The 25,628-nt window shown below is 45.3% G+C and overlaps 1 protein-coding gene across 3 annotated transcripts in view; it reads right to left on the reverse strand.

The window, feature by feature from the left end:
• CCDC60 (coiled-coil domain containing 60) overlaps positions 1 to 25,628 on the reverse strand; it is a 139,029-nt gene that overhangs the window by 60,084 nt on the left and 53,317 nt on the right. For all 3 annotated transcript variants that reach the window (XM_030219484.1, XM_030219483.1, XM_030219482.1), the window contains 2 exons: positions 18,786 to 18,875; positions 18,476 to 18,543 (listed from right to left, as the gene is read on the reverse strand). In XM_030219484.1, coding sequence (XP_030075344.1) covers positions 18,476 to 18,543; positions 18,786 to 18,875 — 158 coding nt within the window. The remainder of the gene's footprint in view (positions 1 to 18,475; positions 18,544 to 18,785; positions 18,876 to 25,628) is intronic.

Consider the following 25,628-nt stretch of genomic DNA (forward strand, 5'->3'; position numbering starts at 1 on the left):
GCAAAAAAAAATTTGGATGTTTTTCTGGTTTGAAAAAAATTGGATTTAGACGTATCGAAAATACCCCTCCAAATATCAGGTCATTTACGAACTGTACATGTGATGTAACCACTGGGTTGTTGGCATCTTTAAGAGTAAGGCTAAACCCAGAGCCCAAGGGGTTAATAAGAATACTCAGTGGATTAAGTGCCAAGCAAAACAGAAGTGGGGACAGGGAGTCTCCCTGAAATATGGCTCGCTGGAGCTTGATGTTAGGAATGACACATTGTCCATCTATATATTGCATGTGGAGTGTGGTTTGCCACATATTCTTGCTTAGAAGCCATGTTCAGTGGCCTTTTGCTGCTTGGAAGAAATCATTCTAATTGGCATAACAAGGCAATTCAGAAGAATGCGCCTGGGGCATTAATTTGACAGCGCTGGTGGGTAGAAGGATCTGTTTAAGTACTGGATGAATGACTCATTATCTCTATCATGGTTCACTGAAAGGGTGAAGGATGCCAGAAAGAAAACACAATTATTTCTATCCAGGGTCACCTTCCATCAGCAGGAGGGTAGGAAATCCCCTCTGGGATCTTGTGCCCTCAATTCCAGCTGTCCTGGTACTTACATTTCAGCAACGGGGGCAAAGACAGACAGTGTCCTGAGCCAACCAACCGACAAAACATACCTAAAAAAGGAACCTTAAAGAGGAGTCGAACTGAAATCTTATACTTGGCGTTCAAATTCAGAAATGATTTCTGCTAATGAGACAACTTGGCACCTCTGAGAAGTTTACTTTACACAGCAAACTCAGAAAAGAACCATGCTACAACGCTATGGATGCAGTGACTTTTCAATCTGCAACTTTGCACATTGTGCTTTCAAAATGGAGGGCGGAGCAATGGTGACCCTGGCTAGAAATAATTGTGTTTTCTTTCTGGCATCCTTCACCCTTTCACAGTAAACCAAGACACAGATAATGAGTCATTCATGATTCATCCACTACTTAAACAGATCCCTCTACCCACCAGCGCTGTCAAATTAATGCCACTCGTCATTCATGCGAGGCGAAATCTTCTGAAAAGCAAAAGACAAATTCACAAGAAATGCAGTGCCTAATTAGAACAATTTCATCCAAGGCCACTGAACATGGCTTCTAAGCAACTGATGCACAGGATTCGTTTCAGATGAAGACACCATGGCCACCGTACAATGGCGACCTCACTTACTTCCTCTTGTGTAACTAGTCGGCTTTATTCTTTTGGGCTGGAGTATTTAATTGGTTTGTCTAATTAACTTTAGCATGTACAGTACATTCAGTGCAACGCATCCAGTTCAAGTGCACAGAATTTAACCAGTTAAATTCAGCACTGGTTAAACTCTTGCCACTGACCACAGTTACCTGTCCACATTTACCCATTAACGCTGCTTTTTAGCTTGAGTTCTCCTACGGGGTCCATTCCCAGTTCAGGATTCCTGATATTCGGCTGGATCAGCAGCTACCAGAAGAATTCCTGGAGGACATAATCTCTGTGTACCTTGGGCTAATAGCTGTGTCTGGAGCAAAGGAGGAGCCTAGTGGTTAGTGCAATGGACTTTGATCCTGGGGAACTGAGTTCAATTCCCACTGCAGCTCTTTGTGACTCTGGGCAAGTCACTTAACCCTCCATTGCCCCAGGTACAAAATAAGTATCTGAATATATGTAAACCGCTTTGAATGTAGTTGCAAAAACCTCAGAAAGGTGGTATATCAAGTCCCATTTCCCTTTCCCCCTTTCCCTTATGACATCACAATATCAGAAGTGAGCCAAGTATCGGGCAATCAGGCCATTGTGACATCACTGATGAGGTTGGCTCTTATTGGTGGAATGAGTGGAGGAGTAGCCTAGTGGTTAGTGCAGTGGACTTTGATCCTGGGGAACTGAGTTCAATTCCCACTGCAGCTCTTTGTGACTCTGGGCAAGTCACTTAACCCTCCATTGCCCGAGGTACAAAATAAGTACCTGAATATATGTAAACCACTTTGAATGTAGTTGCAAAAACCTCAGAAAGGTGGTATATCAAGTCCCATTTCCCTTCCCCCCTTTCCCTTAGGACATCACAATATCAGAAGTGAGCAAAGTATCGGGCAATCAAGCCATTGTGACATCACTGATGAGGTTGGCTCTTATTGGTGGAATGAGTGGAGGAGTAGCCTAGTGGACTTTGATCCTGGGGAACTGAGTTCGATTCCCACTGCAGCTCCTTGTGACTCTGGGCAAGTCACTTAACCCTCCATTGCCCGAGGTACAAAATAAGTACCTGAATATATGTAAACCGCTTTGAATGTAGGTGCCATTTCCCTTTCCCTATTGGTTTCTCAGCTTCAGAATGTTGGAGGTGCATTCTATTAAATAGGATTGGTCAGTTCCTTGAAGCACAGCCAGAGCTCAGCGTCCTGCACAGTAACGCTCAAACAACAGAGAGAGAGAGAGGGGGGGCCTGACACCAGAGGGGGGAGGTATCTCTGTCACACACACCCTCTCTCTGTCTCACACACTCTCTCTCTCTTTCTCTCACACTGTGTCTCACATACGCACTTGCACACACACTTATTCTCACACACACACACACTCGCACCCAGACTCACTCTCTCTCACACACACACACTCGCACATTCACTCTCTCTCTCACACACACTCTCTCAAACATACACACTCCGAGGAAAACCTTGCTAGCGCCCGTTTCGTTTGTGTCAGAAACGGTCCTTTTTACTAGCATGTGGCTAAAGGTGAGCTGGTCAATGTAGTGTACCTAGATTTTCAGAAAGCATTTCACAAAGTCCCTCACGAGAGACTCTTGAGAAAATTAAAAACCCATGGGAAGAAGGCAATGCTCTGATGTGGATTAGGAATTGGTTATTGGACATAAAACAGAGGGTAGGGTTACATGGCCAATTCTCTCAGTGGAGAAGGGTGAACAGTAGAGTGCCACAGGGATCTGTACTGGGACCGATGTTATTTAACGTATTTATTAATGATCTGGAAATGGGAATGATGAGTGAGGTGATTAAATTTGCAGACGACACAAAATATTATTTGGAATGGCTCCTGAATACATGCTAAATCTGATCAAAATATCCCCAAGAAACACAAGCCCTGAAAGCAAAAGTCACTTACTTCTTCATCTACCCAACTGCAGAAACATGACTTACAAAACAGCAGGATTTAGTTATCTGGGTGCCAAATGGTGGAACTCAATACCCAAGGCCACGAGAAGCATAACTAACTATCTTCAGTTCAGAAAAGAATCGAAGACCTAACTCTTCAAAAAATTCTACAGCTAAACCCATAGGATAACGGTGTCACATTCCTCTTTGTAACTACAAAACACAATTGCAATTTTGCTCCTATGACTGCAACATAATACTGAAATTGCCTAAGGGTATGTGGAAGGGCATAATCGAAGAGGGCGACCAAGTTTTCATGAGGGTGTTGTCGCAGGACGGCCCCGCGAAGGGGCAGGAAAACCCGCATTATCGAAACAAGATGGGTGGCCAACTTTTGTTTCAATAATACGGTTGAAGACCCCCAAATCTCAACATTTAGGTCGACCTTAGAGATGGTCATCCCCAGTTTTCGGCCATAATGGAAACCGAGGATGCCCATCTCAAAAACAACCAAATCCAAGCCCTTTGGTCATGGGAGGAGCCAGAATTCATAGTGCACTGGTCCCCCTGACAAGCCAGGACACCAACCTAGGGGGCACTACAATGGACTTCACAAATTGCTCCCAGGTGCATAGCTCCCTTACCTTGTGTGCTGAGCCCCCCAAAACCCACTTCCCACAACTGTACACCACTACCATAGCCCTAAGGGGTGAAGGGGGGCACCTACATGTGGGTACAGTGGGTTTGTGGTGGGTTTTGGAGGGCTCACATTTACCACCAGAAGTGTAACAGGTGGGAGGGGATGGGCCTGGGTCCGCCTGGCTGAAGTGCACTGAACCCACTAAAACTGCTCCACGGACCTGCATACTGCTGTCATGGAGCTGGGTATGACATTTGAGGCTGGCAAAAAAACGTTTTACGTTTTTTTTTAGGGTGGGAGGGGGTTGGTGACCACTGGGGGAGTAAGGGGAGGTCATCTGGTCAGTTCGGGCACCTTTTTGAGGCTTGGTCGTAAGAAAAAATGGACCAAGTAAAGTCGGCCGAGGACGCCCATCTCTTAATCAAGCCCCAGTCCCACCTTCGCTACGTGAACTTTGGTCGTGCCCGTGACAGAAAGCAGTTGAGGACGCCCAAAATCGGCTTTCGATTATGCCGATTTGGGCGACCCTGAGAGAAGGATGCCCATCTCCCGATTTGTGTCGGAAGATGGGTGCCCTTCTCTTTCGAAAATAAGCCTGATAGTAACCCACATTGAACCGAAACCTGGTTTTGGATAATAGTGGGATACAAGAATGCATCAATAAAATAAAACTATTCAGAGTTCTTAGAATACATGCGGATTGTGAAAAATTGCAGGAAGACTTTAGGAAACTGGAAGACTGGGCTTCCAAATGGCAGATGAAATTTAATGTGGTCAAATGGAAAGTGACGCACATTGGGAAGAATAATCTGAATCACAGTTACCTGATCCTAGAGTCCACCTTAGGAGTCAGAACTCAAGAAAAAGATCTAGGTGTCATTGCAGACAATAAGCTGAAACCTTTCGCTCAGTGTGCTGCGTTGGCCAAAAAAGCAAACAGGATGCTAGGAATCATTAGGAGAGAGATGGTAAGTAAGACCAAGAATATTATAATGCCTCTGTATCACTCCATTTCTTAATGATTTGTTCTTTGCATCCGGCATAAATAGCATTGCAGTAGTCTAGATGACTTAGCATCTATCATGTATGTATTCACATGGTATATATATATACCATGATCTGTTCCATTTATGATATGTTCCATGTATGTTCCATGGTATATTTCTAACCATGTATGTTCGCAGATTATTGCAATACCACTTGCAATTGTGTTACCCGGAAATGGCATCCGCCATTACGGCAAATGTAAGCCACATTGAGCCTGCAAATTGGTGGGAAAATGTGGGATACAAATGCTACTAATAATAATAATGGTGCGACTTCAGCTTGAGTAATGCGTTCAATTCTGGTCGCCATATCTGAAGAAAGATAAGGTTCAAAGAAGAGTGACCAAAATGATAGAGAAGATGGAACTCCTCCCACATGAGGAAAGGTTAAAGAGGTTAGGGCTCTTCAGCTTGGAAAAGAGACGGTTGAGGGGGGGGGGGGGGATATGATTGAAGTCTATAAAAATCCTGTAGAATGAGTAGCAGTGAATTGATTTTTTTACTCTTTCAAAAAGAGGAACACTCAATGAAGTTACATGGAAACACCTGTAAAACAAATAGGAGGAAATATTTTTTCATTCAACAAAAGTTCTACAACTCGTTGCCGGAGGATGAGGTAACAGCAGCTAACGTATCTAGTTTTAAAAAAAGTTTGGACAAGTTCCTGGAGGAAAAGTCCATAGAGTGCCGTTGAGATAGACATGGGGGAAGCCACTACTTGCCCTGGGATTAGTTGCATGAATCTCGCTACTATTTGGGATTCTGTCAGATACTTGTGACCTGAACTGGCCACTGCTGGAAGCAGGATACTGGGCTAGATGGACCACTGGTCTGACCCAGTCTGGCTATTCTAATGTTCTTAGGCAGCTATGCTGAGCCCTGGCAGGTGCCTCTCTCTTTCTCATTCTCTGCTCGAACAGAGATGGGGGAAGGTGAAGGAAAATCCCCTATAAATGTAGCTCCTGGAGGTTGTATAAATGCATCACATACTCCTATATTCCTTTACTGCCTGGCCACCCTCTCATAAAACTACTATAATTCACCATCTGTCAGCCATTGAGTACGATATGTTACCGCACGCCTGGTTTCACGCTGCAGCTGGAAAGACTGTAGCTCACCATTTCTCTGACACCTCCATTGGCTGCCTGTCTCCTTCGGAGCATGGGTTATAATTTTATGCTTAATTTGTAAAACAATAAACAGTCTGATCCAGCCTATCTGAGAGAAAACCCTGCAAAGTAAGAATTAGTATTGTCCCTGAGATCTTCAGGATGCCCTTGTTAAAGACAGAATCATTACAAGGTCTTTACGTTTGTCAGAACACAGTCTCGCACTTTTTCTCCACGGTAGAAAACAATCTGGAATCCGGCTCAGAAACTGCGGTTAGAGGGAAGAGCTGCTGCTGATCTTTTTAAAACGGCTTCCGGCATCCAGCTAATCTGTTCCTTTGTATCTGTTAATTTATATCGTTGTAATCTTTATTGATTATACCTAACATTCAGTTTACTGAAAATAAAAATCTTTCAACTGGAAAAGGAGTTACAGTGGGGTCTAAACACAAGCGCTGGATCGGCCTGAGGTACTTTCAGAGGTGCCGGTAAAGTGGCCGAGTCAGAATACCCTGGTGGAAAGGTTGTCAGAGGCTGAAACAGGGGCAGCCCGAAACAGTTCATTCTAAACTATCCCATACCGGCTGCCACTATAAAGGAAAAAGCATATTTTTAATTGTGTACCCTACAAATGCCAGAGTACCCTACAAATGCCCAAGTATGTCATTGGGGTCCTTATTTACCAGGGGCGTAGCCAGACCTTGGCGGGATGGGGGGTCCAGAGCCCAAGGTAGAGGGTCACATTTTAGCATGCCTCTTCCCCCCCACCAGGTACCTTTGCTGGCGGGGGTCCCCAACCCTCGATAGCAAAGGTACCTGGCATGCAGCAAGGGAGGGGCGGTGGGAGGGGGGGGGGTCAAAAGTAGAGGGGGCCAGGGCTAAATTTGTGGGGGCTCATGTCCCACCTAGCTACGCCCCTCTTATTTACTACAATACACAAACTCCCCTGCTTACAACGTGGTACTGCTGACACCTGCCCATTCAAAGCGAAAGGGGGGGGGGGGGGGGCGGTAAAGGATTAAAGCAAAAATATTCTCCTCCTTCTCAGCTGTGCATGTTGTTGTAGGAGGCGGAAGGTCTTCAATTATTTAATGTACAGAAATTAATGTCTTCATATGTTGGAAGGTTTCTTTCCTTCTAATCATGAGAAAAGCTGGCTGGCTTGCTGGAATGGCAAGTACACTCTTCTCCTCCTCTTGCCCTGATTGCCCTCAATCTCTCCCATTGAATATGGTCAGAATTCTTTCCCATGCCCTTTGAAGTAAGGCTACTATCCAGGAGATATGAGAGGAAAACCAGGTAACATCTTATTTCCTTCTCTGCCTAGAACAATTCAAACACTATCTCCCTGATCCCTGGAGTCAATAGCAATAGTAACGTCATGCAAGGTTCCACGTTAGGAGTTATGGACCAAGAAAGGGATCTGGGTGTTGTTGTTGATAACACACTGAAACCTTCTGCTCAGTGTGCTGCTGCGGCTAGGAAAGCGAATAGAATGTTGGGTATTATTAGGAAAGGTATGGAAAACAGGTGTGAGGATGTTATAATGCCGTTGTATCGCTCCATGGTGCGACCGCACCTTGAGTATTGTGTTCAATTCTGGTCTCCGCATCTCAAGAAAGATATAGTAGAATTGGAAAAGGTGCAGCAAAGGGCGACTAAAATGATAGCGGGGATGGGACAACTTCCCTATGAAGAAAGACTAAGGAGGCTAGGGCTATACAGCTTGGAGAAGAGACGGCTGAGGGGAGACATGATAGAGGTATATAAAATAATGAGTGGAGTGGAACAGGTGGATGTGAAGTGTCTGTTCACGCTTTCCAAAAATACTAGGACTAGGGGGCATGCGATGAAACTACAGTGTAGTAAATTTAAAACAAATCGGAGAAAAATTTTCTTCACCCATGTAATTAAACTCTGGAATTCATTGCCGGAAAATGTGGTGAAGGCGGTTAGCTTAGCAGAGTTTAAAAAGGGGTTGGACGGTTTCCTAAAGGACAAGTCCATAAACCGCTACTAAACGGACTTGGAAAAATCCAAAATCCCAGGAATAACATGTATAGAATGTTTGTACGTTTGGGAAGCTTGCCAGGTGCCCTTGGCCTGGATTGGCTGCTGTCGTGGACAAGATGCTGGGCTCGATGGACCCTTGGTCTTTTCCCAGTAAGGGAAAGGTACCTGGCATGCATAGCAACATTCCATGTAGAATCTCAAATAGTAGCAACAGTGGAGGAGTGGCCTAGTGGTTAGGGTGGTGAACTTTGGTCCTGAGGAACTGAGTTTGATTCCTGGCACAGGCAGCTCCTTGTGACTCTGGGCAAGTCACTTAACCCTTCATTGCCTGCCGCATTGAGCCTGCCATGAGTGGGAAAGTGCGGGGTACAAATGTAACAAAAAAAAAAAACAATTGAAAAATGATCGGGAAATGTCTAAAATGCAAGAAACTCAATCACAAATGCTGGTAGAAAAACATTTGATCTCTAGGAAAATTGAAAATTTAGAAAATAACATGAGAAATTTAAATCTTCAAATACTCTATTTTCCAGTTTGCGATTTGATTTCCCTGAGAGAGATGTTCTTTAGATTATTGAAAGAACAATTAAAATATTCTGAACAGATGTTACCTCCACTACAAAAAGTGTTTTATTTGCCAACGAAAGTTGCACAGCCAACTCAGCAGGAACCTCTCTCAAAAGAAGATATACCAGCTTTGGAATTATCTGCTTTCCTGGAGCAATCAAGGGGAGAGATAAAACAGAGATCAACATTGCTCGTGACGTTTGTATTTCTGCAAGACAAGGAAGCCTTACTGAAAACTTATTTTCAGAAAGTTAATATAGATTTTCTTGGTGGAAAAATCTCGATTTTCCCTGATATATCTAAATGGACACAACAACGGAGAAAGAAATTTCTAGAAATGAAGACAGAAGCGCTTTCTTTACAAGCTCGTTTTCAATTACGTTTCCCACGTAAATGCTTAGTAATATTTAAAGATCAGAAGTATGTATTCTATGAAGATAAACAATTACTTGATTTTCTTAAAGCCGGAAGGGCACTGGACAAGTCCATACACCTTAGAGGGATTACAGTCAATGAGTAAGCCTTAAATGTAACTACCGTATTTTTCGGGACTATAAGACGCACCGGACCATAAGACGCACCTAGGTTTTAGAGGAGGAATAGGAAAACACTTTTTTTTCCTTTTTCCCTCCTCTAAAACCTAGGTGCTCCGGTGCGCTTGTCCGAGTTTCGGGATCGCCCTCCCCTACTCACGTCACGCATGTTCTCTGGTGGTCTAGTGACGTCGGGGAAGGAAAGAGGCCCCCTCTTTCCTGCCCAGCGCGCGGTGCTCTCCGTCCTCCTGTATGCTGCCTGACGGTCCTCGGCGAGATTCAAAATGGCCGCCGAGACTTCAATTCTCAACGGCCATTTTGATTCTCGCCGAGACCGTCAGGGAGCATACAGGAGGACGGGAGAGCAGCGCGCTGGGTAGGAAAAAGGGGCTCTTTCCTGCCCCGACGTCACTAGAACCACCAGGAACATCGCGTGACGTGAGTAGGGGAGGGCGATCCCGAACTCGGACCTCGCTAACCTTCGGACTATAAGACGCACCCCCCATTTTCCTCCCAAATTTGGGGGAAAAAAAGTGGCTCTTATAGTCCGAAAAATACGGTAGATATTATTTCCTTTTTTATGCCAATTCCCTTTGGTTATCAAAATCTTGGATCCCATTATTGTGGACTAAAAATAACACCAAATGACATATTTCTTTATAATGATTTCTGTGTTATTCTTTGGATTAGTGGTTGTTATATCTTAAAAGATGTATGTCTTGATAATTATTGCAAATTATAAAAAAAAAAAACCAAAAGAATAGGGGAAATACTAAGATAAAAGATCAAAGGTTCTGAGAAATATATTCTTGTGTGGAGAAAAGCTGTAAAGATGAATAGAAGAGGTATAATGGTCCAAAACATTTGGACAACAGACCAAATACATCTTCAAAAGGAAATATAAACAGATGCTATATTTTCTTTATTTGCCAGGAGATCCTGCCTGACTGTAAGATGCTAATTAAGGGGGTGAGAGAAACCCTCCCTCCTCCTTGTGCTCCCTTTTGTCTTGACAGGGGAAAACAAACCCTTAGCCGAAATTGGGTGGCGGAGCGGTGGGGGGAAGAGGGGTTGGTGGTTGGGAGGCGAGGATAGTGGAGAGCAGACTTACACGGTCTGTGCCAGAGCCGGTGATGGGAGGCGGGACTGGTGGTTGGGAGGCGGGAGAGTACTGCTGCGCAGAATTGTACGGTCTGTGCCCTGAACAAGGCAGGTACAAATCAAGGTAAGGTTTACACATATGTTTGTCCTTGTTGGGCAGACTGGATGGACCGTGCAGGTCTTTTTCTGCCGTCATCTACTATGTTACTATGTTAATATTCCTCTGCCAGATAGGAGGCTGGTCAGGGTGCAGCGCTCTTGGCCTCACGCCAGAGAACTGAGAGACTGCCCTAATCAACTTTCCATTGTAATTTCCATTTAATATATGTTGTAAGAAGGGAAGAGGCTGTCCTACCCTGGTTAGAGCCCCCTAGGGGACGTTGTCCCCCCTAAAATGTCCAGGGAAAAGGGCCTGGTGAGTCGCTGAAGGGAGCCAGAAAGGGGAGGTAGAGCTGGAGGTCGCTAGGACCTGGGGCGAGTCCTGGAGGATAGCTGGAGGTCGCTAGGACAGGGGAGAGTCCTGGGGATAGGAAACAGGTGCAGCAGGTTATGGGCTGGGTCCTGTTGGCTATTAACTACTTATACTCCTCCTGAGTTGTGAAGGGAGGAAGGAGAGCTGGCAGCTGGAAAAGAGAGCTGGTAACTAAAGCAAAGAGGAATCCCCATGAGAAGTATTGGCTGTGCCCTTTAGGCTGGTGGTGAACTTTGTGCAAAGCAAGGAAGCTGGCTGGGGTAAGAAGGCCCTAGATAACCAGGTAGTAGAACTGTGTGTTCTGAAGAGGTACTGTGTGTCCCAGCTGAAAAGACTGTGTCTGTCTAGAACAGTGAAGAGGTACTGTGTGTCCCAGGGGAAAAGACTGGGTGTCCGGGGACTGCGTGTCCGGGGACTGCGTGTCCGGGGACTGAGTTAGTACTGAGCCCAAAGGCCTGTGTGAGAGGGCTCAGGGGGAAGAAATCTATGAATGTTGAACTGTGCAAGAAGAAATGTTAAAGGAAGATTGCACTGAGTAGGAAGAAATGAAATGGTTAAGCTGAAGAACTGTTTAAGCTTATGAAAGTGTTTAAGCTGAAAGAAAGTGTGCCCCCAGGGGCTGGAATAAAGATGTGGATGAAAATAGCCTGATTGGTGAAACCTGACTATGTTTGCTTTTTGAGAAGCAGGTCACCCTGAGCAGAAAAGGGTGGTACATTAATTTGCATAAATCTGCATATTGAGAACCAGCTCACCCTGAGTGAAAGAGGGATCTGGGAGCCTGAGGTGGGAGCTCCATCAGCACAGTAGCCTCATCATTTTCACAATGTTCTCATTTCTGTCATATTCTAGACTATTATATTTTTTTTTTTTTTTTTTAACCTAAAAAAGGTTTATCTTTATTTCGGAAAAACAAACGAAAGATCCAATTTTTATCAGGCAATAGTGCAACTGTCCCACCAATGTAGTGGCAGTTGCAAGTTGAGTGTCAGAAGTCTCAAGCAAAAGAGAAACATCTATCGGATTATCAAGTTGGTTCAAATCATTCCCAGGAATATAATATGCCATAGTCAATGTGTGTAGATTCTGCTCAGGTATAGTCAAATTTCTTCGCATTCTAGACTATTTCTATGACTATTTCTTATTATTTATCCTAAATCTCTGGATAAAGAATAAACTTGTGTTTTTCCCCAAAGGAAGCTTCCTTGGTTCTGTTCTTTGTTTTAAAGGCTTAATCAGCTGTCCGGTTTCTAAGATATAGTTGAGAGGATTGTTTTGCGTGTGAGTAGTGCTGGCTTAGGTGACGGCTCTGGAGTGCAGCACGAAAGGCGCTAACAATGTCATATCTTTCTTCGAATGCTGACCCAGAGATTTAGTGCTGGACTCTATCGGCATCGGTTCCAGTACTGGAACTGAATAGCACCCGAGGTTATGCAGACAGAGCTCAGCAAACACAGCTGTGCTTCTGCTTCCTGGTTAGCTACGCAGTTGCTGGCACTCTATATCGCTGCTGGCCTCGTAACTCCCGATTCTGCCCTGACTCCACCTCGGACCACCATGGCACTAACCGGAGAGACAGGTAGCATCACTGTCCGGTTCACAGGCCCCCGCCCTATACGGACCCCACAATCTCCAGTCACTGTCTATGGTGAAGGCAGACACCCAGTCAATTTAGGGTTGAGGGAAATCCTCTGTCTTCTTCAACATGAGTTAAAGAAAGCAGACTGGAGGAGGGGAGATTTTCTTGAATTGCTTTCTTCACAGGTCTAACTGGTTCCATTGCTGGGTGAACGGTAGAACATAGTTCTCAGCTACTCATAAGTACATAGGTGTTGCCCATACTGGGACAGACCAAAGGTCCATCAAGCCCAGCATCCTGTTTCCAACAGTGGCCAATCCAGGTTACAAGTACCTGGCAAGATCCCAAAAAAGTATAAAAACATTTTATGCTGCTTATCCCAGAAAAAAAGCAGTGGAGTTTCCCCAAAGTCCATTTAATAATGGTCTATGGACTTTTCCTTTAGGAAGCCACCCAAACCTTTTTTAAAGTCTGCTAAGCTAACCGCCTTTACCACATTCTCTGGCAACGATTTCCAGAGTTTAATTACACATTGAGTGAAGAAAAAGTTTCTCCGATTCGTTTTAAATTTACTACGTTGTAGCTTCATCGCATGCCCCCCCCCCCCCCCCACCTACTCCTCAAAACACTTTTGATATCTCCCTCAAAGTTCCCGAGGAGTGTCCCAAGGGAGAGAGTCTTGTGCCTGGAGCATCTGTTTGAGATTTGGGGGACGAGTGCGTCTTCTGTGCCAACAGCTTTTGCATTGATCCCTTTTGAGTGTGAAAGTTTTCTGGTTTATGTATAGGTCATGCTGGCAGAACTTGCCTTCGTAGTTTCTCCCACAGGGTCCTTCTGTGTTGGGTGTCCCTCAAATCACAAGTCACAAACCTTGGGATACCGCTAGACTCAACACTTATACTGATCACACAAATCAAAGCAACCTTCAAGAGCTTTCTGCTGTCATTTGCGAAAACTACGCTGCCTCTTTCCTTACATTGAGAAGATAAGTCTTGTCACAGTGGTTCACACCACGGTAACATCAAGACTGGATTACTGTAACTCGAAAATGGTAAAACTAGAAGACATGAATTAAGGTTGTGGGGTGGTAGACTCAGGAGTAATATCAGAAAATTCTTTTTCACGGAGAGGGTGGTTGATGCCTGGAATGCGCTCCTGAGGGAGGTGGTGGAGAACTGTGGCAGAATTCAAGGTAGTGTGGGATGAACACAGGGGATCTCTAATTAGAAAATGAATGAAATAAAAAAACAAGACCTAAAGAGTTGCATATGTGTTTGAATGTCAAGTGGTGCTTAGATGGCAACTAACCTTACTATTCCTTATACACCACTCGGACACGTTGGTCATTGACAGACCAATAGATTGGTATTCCATCTCCATCTAAAGCTAGGTGGGAATCAACGCGAACATCTGCATTCTTTTTCCCTGCCCCTACATTTTGGAATTGTCTTCCTAAAGAACTTAGGCTTGAAGATTCTTATACTCATTTTCGTAAAATTTTTAAAACATATTTTTTTCGAGAGTCATTTGAAAATAATGTTTAAAATAAAAACAAAGCAGAAGGAAGGAAATAGGAGGGAGAAAGAATGGAGGAAAACATACAATAGAAAAAAAGAAAAAACATTTTTTTTTTGTTTTTATCACGTTTTTATGATTATAGCCTGAGAAATTTGTAAAACGTTTATTAATAGAATGTCTTTTGCTGTGCTTTCCTATCATAAACGGATTTCAGAGTATGTTTATCCACCGTTTTTAATGTTATTTTAATGTTATATTAAATTGTAAACCGTTCTGATTTACTTTTGTAATAAGCGACGGTCTAGTAAATGAATAAACGATAAACTCTGGCTGTATCAACTAAGGTCGGTGCTGGGTTGGCTTCTACAGTCTGAGTCCCACATATATCAATCCAGTGTAGGATGAACTTCGACAGAAACTCCAGTAATCTGAAACTTGAACGATTACAGGAGGACCTTGCGAGACTGGGAGAATGGGCGTGCAAGTGGCAGATGAAGTTCAATGTTGACAAGTGCAAAGTGATGCATGTGGGTAAGAGGAACCCGAATTATAGCTACGTCTTGCAAGGTTCCGCTGTTAGGAGTTACGGATCAAGAAAGGATCTGGGTGTCATCGTCGATGATACGCTGAAACCTTCTGCTCAGTGTGCTGCTGCGGCTAGGAAAGCGAATAGAATGTTGGGTGTTATTAGGAAGGGTATGGAGTCCAGGTGTGCGGATGTTATAATGCCGTTGTATCGCTCCATGGTGCGACCGCACCTGGAGTATTGTGTTCAGTACTGGTCTCCGTATCTCAAAAAAGATATAGTAGAATTGGAAAAGGTACAGCGAAGGGCGACGAAAATGATAGTGGGGATGGGACGACTTTCCTATGAAGAGAGGCTGAGAAGGCTAGGGCTTTTCAGCTTGGAGAAGAGACGGCTGAGGGGAGATATGATAGAAGTGTATAAAATAATGAGTGGAATGGATCGGGTGGATGTGAAGCGACTGTTTACGCTATCCAAAAATACTAGGACTAGAGGGCATGAGTTGAAGCTACAGTGTGGTAATTTAAAACGAATCGGAGAAAATTTTTCTTCACCCAACGTGTAATTAGACTCTGGAATTCGTTGCCGGAGAACGTGGTACGGGCGGTTAGCTTGACGGAGTTTAAAAAGGGGTTAGATAGATTCCTAAAGGACAAGTCCATAGACCGCTATTAATGGACTTGGAAAAATTCCGCATTTTTAGGTATAACTTGTCTGGAATGTTTTTACGTTTGGGGAGCATGCCAGGTGCCCTTGACCTGGATTGGCCACTGTCGGTGACAGGATGCTGGGCTAGATGGACCTTTGGTCTTTCCCAGTATGGCACTACTTATGTACTTATGTACTTATGAAACGTGAGCACATTTCCAGGCAGAATTTTACGGTCTGTGTCCTGCAAATGCCAAGACGGATTCAGATAGGCTGGAGTGGACTTTGACAGCAATCCAGTAGTTGGAACATAAGGTCAGAGCCAGGCAGACTTCTACGGTCTATGTCCCTGAAACAACAAAGAAAGACCACGATCAAGTATATAACATCACGATCATTTTTTATTTTAATCTTGAACTGAGAATGATTGAGACTGTTGGGCAGACTGGATGGACCATTCAGGTCATCTGCCGTCACTTACTATGTTACTGTAATGCCCTCTCCACTGGTCTGACTATGAAGGATCTGAACCAGCTCCAATGGATTCAGAATGCTGCAGCAAGACTAACAAAAAGTTGTAAGTGATGTGACCACATCACACCATTTTTTCAAAAAATATAGGGCTAAATTTGAAACTCTATGTCTGATCTTCAAGGCCCTTAAAGGAAATGGCCCAGAATACGTGAAGAACAGGATGACCCTCTACAGTCCTCCAAGGACATTTAAGGTCCTCCCAAGTGATATCCCTAACCACACCCTCTCCAAAAGACATTACACAATGTTATACCCGCATGCGAGCCTTCTCCGGAGTAGCCCCCACACTCTGGAATGCATTGCCTGAAAGGCTCCGCTTAACATAAGACTATCTCGACTTCAGGAAGCAGGTGAAAGCTTGGCTCTTCAACCAAACCTTTAATGGAAGAATCAACTAACTTGTTCAGAAAGAATGTATCCTTGGGAGCTTAGCCGAGTTTAGGTGGCAGAGCCGGTGGTGGGAGGCGGGGCTAGTGGTTGGGAGGCGGGGATAGTGCTGGGCAGACTTATACGGTCTGTGCCAGAGCCAGTGGTGGGAGGCGGGGCTGGTGGTTGGGAGGCGGAGATAGTGCTGGGCAGACTTATACAGTCTGTGCCAGAGCTGGTGGTGGGAGGCGGGACTGGTAGTTGGGAGGCGGAGATAGTGCTGGCCAGACTTATACGGTCTGTGCCCTGAAGAGGACAGGTACAAATAAAAAGTAGCACATATGAACTTATCTTGTTGGGCAGACTGGATGGACTGTGCGGGTCTTTTTCTGCCGTCATCTACTATGTCACTATGAGGCTTATTTTCAAAGCACTTAGCCTCCCAAAGTTCCATAGAAACATATGGAACTTAGCCTCCCAAAGTGCTTTGAAAATATGCCTCATAATATGTCTCACTCGCACACAAGGAGCTACACGGGCTGCACATACTGTAACACGACATGTTTATCCACTCCGACCCTAGCTGAGATAATATTTAACCATCTCTCTGACCTCGTCTGCAACTTTCTTTAAATTAGTCTCCTGTTACACTATCTTATCTATATATAAGTTCCATCTTTGCTTATACCCTACGTTGTCAATTAAAATGTTCTACTACGTATTGTGTTGACATTGTAAGTAGTATAACATGCCATACTTTGTATTGTTGTTTGAATATTTTTACTGCTGTAATTGTCTATTGCTTATGTTTGATCTATTCTTACTGTACACCGTCTTGAGTGAATTCCTTCAAAAAGGCGGTAAATAAATCCAAATCTCTCTCTATATAAAAAGCAACACCAACGTTCTATGAAGCCTCCAGCCGTAAGTGTTAAGGGGGCGAGATATCCGGTTTCCCTATGAGTGTCTGCCCCGCCCTCTCTGTAACACAGTCAGTGAAGGAAAACAGCAGAGCACGAAATCAAATCGCTGGCTCTGTAACAGTGAAGGACTCAGAGGGGGGAGGGGAGAGAGGCCAGAGGGCAGGGACACACACACACTCCCACATGCACACAGAAGAAAACATTGCTAGCCCCCGTTTCATTTGCATCAGAAACGGGGCTTTTTTACTAGTAAATAAATAAAATACACAAAGTCTGGAGTTAAAAATAAAGGGTCAAATATTTACTCTCTAATTTAGGAGACAAAGTTTTGGCTAAAAATTCATCTTAATTTGGGAGCTTAAAAGTTATGCTTATAAATTTAAGTCTGACTAATTGGATAGATTTAGGAGCCTAATTTATGAACCTAGTTCTGAAAATCAGTGCTAAGCTCCTTTTTTGAATGTCCTAAATCTCTCCCCATTGTCACCCATGATTTATGCTGCTCATTTTAGAAGTTTAGTTACATTTTGCAACTCAGCCCTAGTAAATGTTCAAAGAGGCCAATTCATGAGCATTAAGAGCATCAATCCTTTGAATATCAAACCCAAACTCCCTGTACGTACAATGCAGGACTGGTTTCAAAGCCCCTTCCCTGTAGATTCATCTCCAGGGGGTGAGATTCTCTTGGCCTTTACCCTCAACAGGGAGGACCTGTCTGCTTCACCCTCTCTCCCAGAGCCAGGAAGTCACTTTGGATAAGTTTACATGGGTACCTAGCAGTATCATTTGTGTTCTCTTGATCTGGATGGATAAAAGGGACTGGTAAACCATCAGTTTTCCACACTTTTGTCAATACACCTGAAGCTATCGTTCCCCCCTCCCCTCCACCTGACACATAGCTCTGTCAGCATATAACTAATCCTGACCTTTAGCTGCCCTGCCGTTTCAATACTAGCTTACCTCCCTTTCCTGACACAGCTCTGCCAGTGCTCGTTTCATCCTGACTATTCCCAACAATCTGCTAATAAACCTTCAACTTGCTTGCTGCCTCCACCTGACCTTAAACTGCTCTTGCATTTCCAGTACTTCCCTCCTGCAAAGACAGATTCATACACAGCAGGGGCGTAGCTAGGTGGGGCCACGGGGAGGGGGGGGGTACCTGGTGGCCGAGGTGGGGAGGGTCAAAGTGGTGGAGGGTTGGTGGCGCTGGGGGGGGGCTAAAATGTGCCCCCTCACCTAGGTCTCTGGACCCCCCTCCCGCCAAGGTCTGGCTACGCCCCTGATACACAGGTCTGCCGAAGTGCCTTAATACTGACCTGCACCAGGTTCCTGAGCATTATTTGGCCCGAAAGATGCACTGGGTTTGCCAGTGAAATATTCCCACTCTCATTTCTCAAAATCATGAGTAAAATTTCAAACTCAGATTCCAGAAGAAAGTCTAGTGCATATGAAGGTAACATATGGTTGACTCCCTGGGATGAAAGGTTAATCCAGGGTCCAGTGTAATAAAGCGTACCAGGCTTGTCTGCTGGATAGCTTGGTTTGGCTTTAGCGCACAATTCTGTTGGTTGAGTTTCGTGCATGAGCTAACCTGTACATAGACACCAGTGCACAGTGCATTTAAATCCATCAAGCTATTACCTATTCAGCACAGATATGCACAAAACAGTGAAATGCTGAGTGGAACACCAGGGTTTTAACACAAGATCGGAGGAGGAGCGAACACAAGTTCAAACTCCCACTGCTCAGCTGACACCACATTCCCCTTACCTGGTGTGCAGGAGATTTTTACTGAAGCTCTTCAGATCCTTTTCTCTGTGTTTAATATTCACAGCCCTCTAGAAAGATAACAATGGATGAAAAGAAAAGATAACAATTAGGAAAAGGAAGGAAAGATTTGAGCTTCTGCGTATGGTCCAGAGCCTACCCCTAATATTTGGTCAGATGGGACTTTGCAGGGGCCTCTTCCATCCAAATGAAATCCTAGCATTTCTTACAATGAAATCTTTCCCAGCCAGTTTTATCTCATTTACCAGCGTTCAACGTTACTTACTGGTTGGCTAAAGATCCTTATACTTACTATTCTCCCCAAGGAACCTTTATAGACCGTATCAGCCTTCAGCAACACAGGTAGATCTTCCTTCATTGTGGATTCTTTGATCTTGGCTTCCTAGGGAAAGAATAAATACGTCACCTGAACTGTTTCTAACTATTTTTCTCCAAGAAGTGATGGTGGCTTTAGAAATCAGCATGACTGTATTATTGCTCATGTGCACGAGTGAGTGATTTCATCCTGCGACCATGACATGGGCTGCTCTGTCAAACATGTCACACAGCTGCTACCTCACGAGAGAGACCCCTCAGTGAATTTCACAGCTTAACAGGAAGAGGGGGGGGGGGGGGCGGTAATGCATGTCTGACTTATCTGTTATCTACAGAAAAATAAAAACTTGTTATTTATTTGCTGCATTTGTATCCACATTTTCCCACCTATTTGCAGGCTCAATGTGGCTTACATAATACCGTGATGGCGATCGCCAATTCCGGTATGAGAAATACAGAGTAGTACATAAGTACATAAGTAGTGCCATACTGGGAAAGACCAAAGGTCCATCTAGCCCAGCATCCTGTCACCGACAGTGGCCAATCCAGGTCAAGGGCACCTGGCACGCTCCCCAAACGTAAAAACATTCCAGACAAGTTATACCTAAAAATGCGGAATTTTTCCAAGTCCATTTAATAGCGATCTATGGACTTGTCCTTTAGGAATCTATCTAACCCCTTTTTAAACTCCGTCAAGCTAATCGCCCGTACCACGTTCTCCGGCAACGAATTCCAGAGTCTAATTACACGTTGGGTGAAGAAAAATTTTCTCCGATTCGTTTTAAATTTACCACACTGTAGCTTCAACTCATGCCCTCTAGTCCTAGTATTTTTGGATAGCGTGAACAGTCGCTTCACATCCACCCGATCCATTCCACTCATTATTTTATACACTTCTATCATATCTCCCCTCAGCCGTCTCTTCTCCAAGCTAAAAAGCCCTAGCCTTCTCAGCCTCTCTTCATAGGAAAGTCGTCCCATCCCCACTATCATTTTCGTCGCCCTTCGCTGTACCTTTTCCAATTCTACTATATCTTTTTTGAGATACGGAGACCAGTACTGAACACAATACTCCAGGTGCGGTCGCACCATGGAGCGATACAACGGCATTATAACATCCGCACACCTGGACTCCATACCCTTCCTAATAACACCCAACATTCTATTCGCTTTCCTAGCCGCAGCAGCACACTGAGCAGAAGGTTTCAGCGTATCATCGACGACGACACCCAGATCCCTTTCTTGATCCGTAACTCCTAACGCGGAACCTTGCAAGACGTAGCTATAATTCGGGTTCCTCTTACCCACATGCATCACTTTGCACTTGTCAACATTGAACTTCATCTGCCACTTGCACGCCCATTCTCCCAGTCTCGCAAGGTCCTCCTGTAATCGTTCACATTCCTCCTGCGACTTGACGACCCTGAATAATTTTGTGTCATCGGCGAATTTAATTACCTCACTTGCATTAAGGATCAATAAGTGATAAGGTACATTGGGGTAGTCCAGTTCTTGTATGAGTTTTGTTGTGTTGTGGGTGTTTTGGTTGGGTCGTTAAGGTTTGCCTTTTTGAACAAATTGGTTTTTAATAATTTCCCAAAGATTGTTAGGTCGTGCTTTGTTTTCATGGTGTTTGGTAGTGCGTTCCATAGTTGAGTGCTTATGTAGTATATTTTAGTCCTTTGCAACTTGGGTAGTGGAGATTTAGGTATGTTACTGGTAAGAAACTTTGTTTTATCCACTGTAAAATCCACAGTAAAAAAATCAGCCACGTAAGTGGGAAATGTGACGGCTGAGTGGTCAGGTCCTGGACTTTTCATAAAAACCTGCTGCAGCTGGTCATTAACGGGACAAATGACAAAGTATGTGCTAACAGTTAAGCATCAATGGCATATATGCACGATTCTGTAAATATGTGCACGTTACATAGCATGTACTTCACAGGTGGGTGAACATATAGACAGGCAGAACTCATATGCGCACCCCTATGCAGGCACTCGGAGGGCATCAGACTGATGTGGCGGGAGGCGGGGATGATGCTGGGCAGACTTATACGGTCTGTGCCAGAACCGGAGGTGGGAGGCGGGGCTGGTGGTTGGGAGGTGGGGATGGTGCTGGGCAGACTTATACGGTCTGTGCCAGAGCCAGTGGTGGGAGGCGGGACTGGTGGTTGGGAGGTGGGGATGGTGCTGGGCAGACTTATACGGTCTGTGCCAGAACCGGTGGTGGGAGGCGGGACTGGTGGTTGGGAGGTGGGGATGGTGCTGGGCAGACTTATACGGTCTGTGCCAGAACCGGTGGTGGGAAGCGGGGCTGGTGGTTGGGAGGTGGGGATGATGCTGGGCAGACTTATACGGTCTGTGCCAGAGCCGGTGGTGGGAGGCGGGACTGGTGGTTAGGAGGTGGGGATGGTGCTGGGCAGACTTATACGGTCTGTGCCAGAACCGGAGGTGGGAGGCGGGGCTGGTGGTTGGGAGGCGGGGATAGTGCTGGGCAGACTTATACGGCCTGTGCCCTGAAAAGGACAGGTACAAATCAAGGTAAGGTATACACAAAAAGTAGCACATATGAGTTTATCTTGTTGGGCAGACTGGATGGACCGTGCAGGTCTTTTTCTGCCGCCATCTACTATGTTACTATATATGTATACTCTATAAAAGTAGGCACCTGTTTTTCTTTCAAGAATCCTAGAGTAAGTACGTCGTTACGCATATAAGCGCATAGCCACAAGCTCTTACTGCAACCATAGAGCTGGCTTGTGCACGCCTGCGTTCCAGAGAAAAGTTACAAGCATAACACGTTATGCCCACTTGCGAACTACACGCTATCAGAGATATGCGTAGTTTTCGAATAATGCTTAGGTGAACACGAGCATTTATGTGCAATGTATTTTCAAGTTCTTTTATCCCACATTATTCCCAAATGTAGGCGGCGCGGAAAGGACCAGATGTAATTAAAATATAAACACACAGGTATAAGAACACATACGCATACAAGTGAAACACAGAGGCATTCCAACGACAATTTACTTAAAACCAACTATTTTTCTATTGCTTTTGGAGCATCTCAGCAATAATATTTTACTTGACTAGGGATTCCGTATGTCCTTATTAATTTTAAGTACTGTATGTTCTTGGTTTGTCTGCTCTCTTTCTGATCTCAATGGAGTTCCGTTTCTCTTCTTTGTTTCCATCTGTATTTTTAGTATTTTTTGAAAACCACCCCAACCTGTTTGTTCAGAAAGGGAGGATGGGAAAGGGGAGAAAGGGCAGTATAGCAAATTTTAATAAAGAAACATTACAACCCTGCTCCTGCTCTACTCAAGCTGTACCTTCTGCCAAGGCCTACAGACCGGGTTCAGGACACACTGGTGTGTCACCACAAATTTGTCAGACAGCACGCTCAGGCTTTCTTTACAACAACCACGAGTACGGTGGGTTGGGGAAAGTTCAGAACCGAGTCAGGTACTTGAAATCTCCGTAACTAGTCCCTACTTCTGTCATCAGCCCCAACTGGAAACATTGCATGTCTCTGGCCCTTGGCCCAGACTTTCTCCTCCACCCTGGCAGTCATCACTCCTTCATCCATATTTCCCTTGCATCACTGTTAGCATTATAAAATGAAATAAAGATTTTTTTTTTCCCCTTTGTTCAGCTGTGAATTCTAGTGGTCAGTGTGTCATGACAGAAGAAAGGTTGAGAGCCACTGCTATAGAAAGAGACCATGTACCATATACCACACACAAAAAACCTGCATAAAACTTCCTCTCAGAATCAGTACTAATTTCTGATCATTTATAACAAATCGAAGGTCCTCTACAAAGTAACCTAGTAGATGATGGCAGATAAAGATCTGCACAGTCCATCCAGTCCGTCCAACAAGATAAACTCATCAAACCCTAACCATCTTGTCCCAAGATACTTCCAGGTCCTCTGCGAGCCAGACAAGGAAATGGAAACCCTCCTCCCTTGTGGGGAGAAGCCTCATACAGCACTAGGCCCCCTGCTTAATTCTCTCAGAGCAGCAGAGATCTGAAAGTGCAGGGAGGGGGGACCTGCACTGAGAAGGACACTCTCTCTACAACAATTTTCAGCACTTTCCTCCTTGTGCTGAGCAGATTCTGTGTCAACACTTCAGTGCCTGGATTCAGCGCCAATGGCCACATCTCGGTGCAGATCCTTTAAGTCTTCCTTCTGGTGCTGAGGTATCAGAATCCTGGTTCTGTCTCAGCCCAGATTCTAGTTTAGGTTGGGATTGAATTTCCCAGAGACCTGGCCTTCCTCTTTCACAACTGTGCTCTTAAAAGGAAAGTCCTGCTGTGAAGTGGACAAGCTTCACCTGTAGAGGTTTTCATGGGACCTCCTCCAGTGCAACCAAATCCTCTACAACAACACTTCTCAACTCTCTCCTGGAAACACACCCAGCCAGTCAGGTTTACAACCATGAATATGCACGAGGCAAATTTGTATATATTTGTAATCATCTGGCAATTTGGGTTTGGAAATTTCCTCAGGGGATTACTAGACTGGTGTAGAAACTCTCCCATTGCCAGATGGTAAAAATGTTTGCAGCCCAAATATAGCACAATATTAATATAAATATTAATAAGGTCAATATGAATATTGATAAGGTAGCAATAATCAGCATAAACGGAATCAGCAGCAGCATAATTATAATTAGTACAAATTCATAATCCATCCATCCACCCACAAAACAAAAGCATCAAGTTTCCACCACGAGCCATCTATCTCTTTTGACCTAGGAACAGGAAACGAGGTTTTGCTTCCCAGGTTTCAACCTAATTCATGTTTAATGTGGGATACAAATGTTGTTAATCAAACATATAAATGGCAAGAGGCGTACTCACTCGCAAATGCGCAGTAGAGACCCTCTCTGTCCCGCCCCCGCGTCAATACGTGATGATGGGGGCGTGACAGAGAGGGAACCTGCGCACCTGCGAGTGAGGGAACCGCCATCGCCATCGCTCCCCCCCAGGTTTGCCGCTACCGCTCCCCCCACCCACCCGGAGTCGCCGCCGCCATCCACCCTCCACCCGGCCCGGGTACCTGGCTTCACTATTGAAACCGCCGGAACGCAGCACACTACTCATCTGAGCTGCCGTTGGCCTTCCTTACCTGCCTGTGTCCCGCCCTCGCCGACGTTACGTCACACGAGGGCGGAACACACGCAAAGAAGGAAGGCCGATGGCAGCTCAGATGAGCAGTGTGCTGCGTTCCGGCGGTTTGAATAGTGAAGCCAGGTACCCGGCCCGGGTGGAGGGGCGGCGGAGGGGACTCCGGGGGGGGGGGGGCCACCGGCGACTCCGGGAGGGAGGGGCGGCGGCGGCGACCTATCCGGTGGGGGGGGCCTTTCAACCCCCCCCCTTCCTTTACTAGCCCGTTTTTATGGGCTCAACGGCTAGTAAGTAAATAAATAGATAGATCGAAACTCTGAATGTTGAGCTCCTGATTCTCATAACATGATGTCTGTTTTAGTGACCCTTTAACGGGAGAAAAAAAAAATCTCTTCAAGATACATACTAAGATGTCACTATAACCAGCCCCTCCAAATGACTCACTTATTACGATTTATGACAAATTACTACTCATATAAGTGAGATGTTTAAAAAATGTTACCAACAATAAAACACGACAACGTGGTTGCAGCAGCTCATAGCTCAGTCGGTTCCGTTCCCTCCCCCCGGCCCCCTTCGTCCTGGACTCACTACTCTGAGTGACTCACACACTTTCTGCCTCCTCCGGTCCGGCTCCGTCCCCCTCTCCTGATGACAGAAGATCAGGAGGAGGGGGAGCCACCACCACAGCCAACACCGTCTGTTGTTCTGCTCCTTGACTCCTCTGGCCGACAGGCCATGTGGAAGAGCGGAGATAAGGTGAGGGGCCTGGTGGGGGGGGGGGGGCACAGAGAGAGACCTGTTAGAGGCAGCAGCAGCACTGGAAATGAAAAATGGTTGCCGGTGGCTGCGGGGGCAGCGAAAAACAGCGCCCAACCCGCGGCCATTGGCTAAAAAGCACCCAAAAGCCAGCAACCTGTAGATATCACAGAACTCCCGCGGGCGGTTGTGGAAAACCGCCCAATTTGGCAGTATTCCCGCCAACATAGCAATTAAGAAAAGAATGAGTGGGAGGGTAAAGAGCCCAGCCCAGAGGGAGCTTTAGCAGAAAGAGACTGTCAATGGGTGGAGTTGGAAGATTATAAAAGTGATAGGATTAGTGAGCACGTGGTCTTTGGTGGCCTTCAGGCCCACCAGGACCTGTGAGGAGAGGGGGTGTCCTGGTCAGGCCCAATAACCTAAGGCTGAATAAACAGGACATTTTTGCCAATAAAAGCATTAACTGTGAGGACAGCTCTGGTTGGGTAGAAGGGGTTAACTCAGCCCGGAAGCAGAACAGGAAAGAGCCTGTTCGGTACCAGAGGCAGCAGCTCGTGGAAGAGGGAGGGAGACAGACAGGGTGGTTCGGTCCGGAGGTTGGGTAAAAGACCAACGGGACTGCTTTCCGCTGCAAGGGCGGGAAGAACAGCCTTGGATTATTCTGTCAGAAAGGATGGAAGTGTAAATATGTAAATACCTTAGGATTTATAAAAAGAACTGTCACCGGAAATCTGGAACAAAAGAACCTTCTTTCTACAAACAGAACTGTTTTAATACAATGTGAAATGTATGTTAAAGAAAAAACAGATGAAGTTGGCATATCTGCCTGACGCAGCGTTCCAGTGGTTATAAACCTGGAGTGTCTTTGGAGTACGAGTGAAGTTAATTTGCTCCCAGACTACCGGGATCAAGCCGACCCCAGCCTGC

The sequence above is a fragment of the Microcaecilia unicolor genome, chromosome 11, assembly GCF_901765095.1.
Source record: "Microcaecilia unicolor chromosome 11, aMicUni1.1, whole genome shotgun sequence".
Lineage (NCBI taxonomy): Eukaryota > Metazoa > Chordata > Amphibia > Gymnophiona > Siphonopidae > Microcaecilia > Microcaecilia unicolor.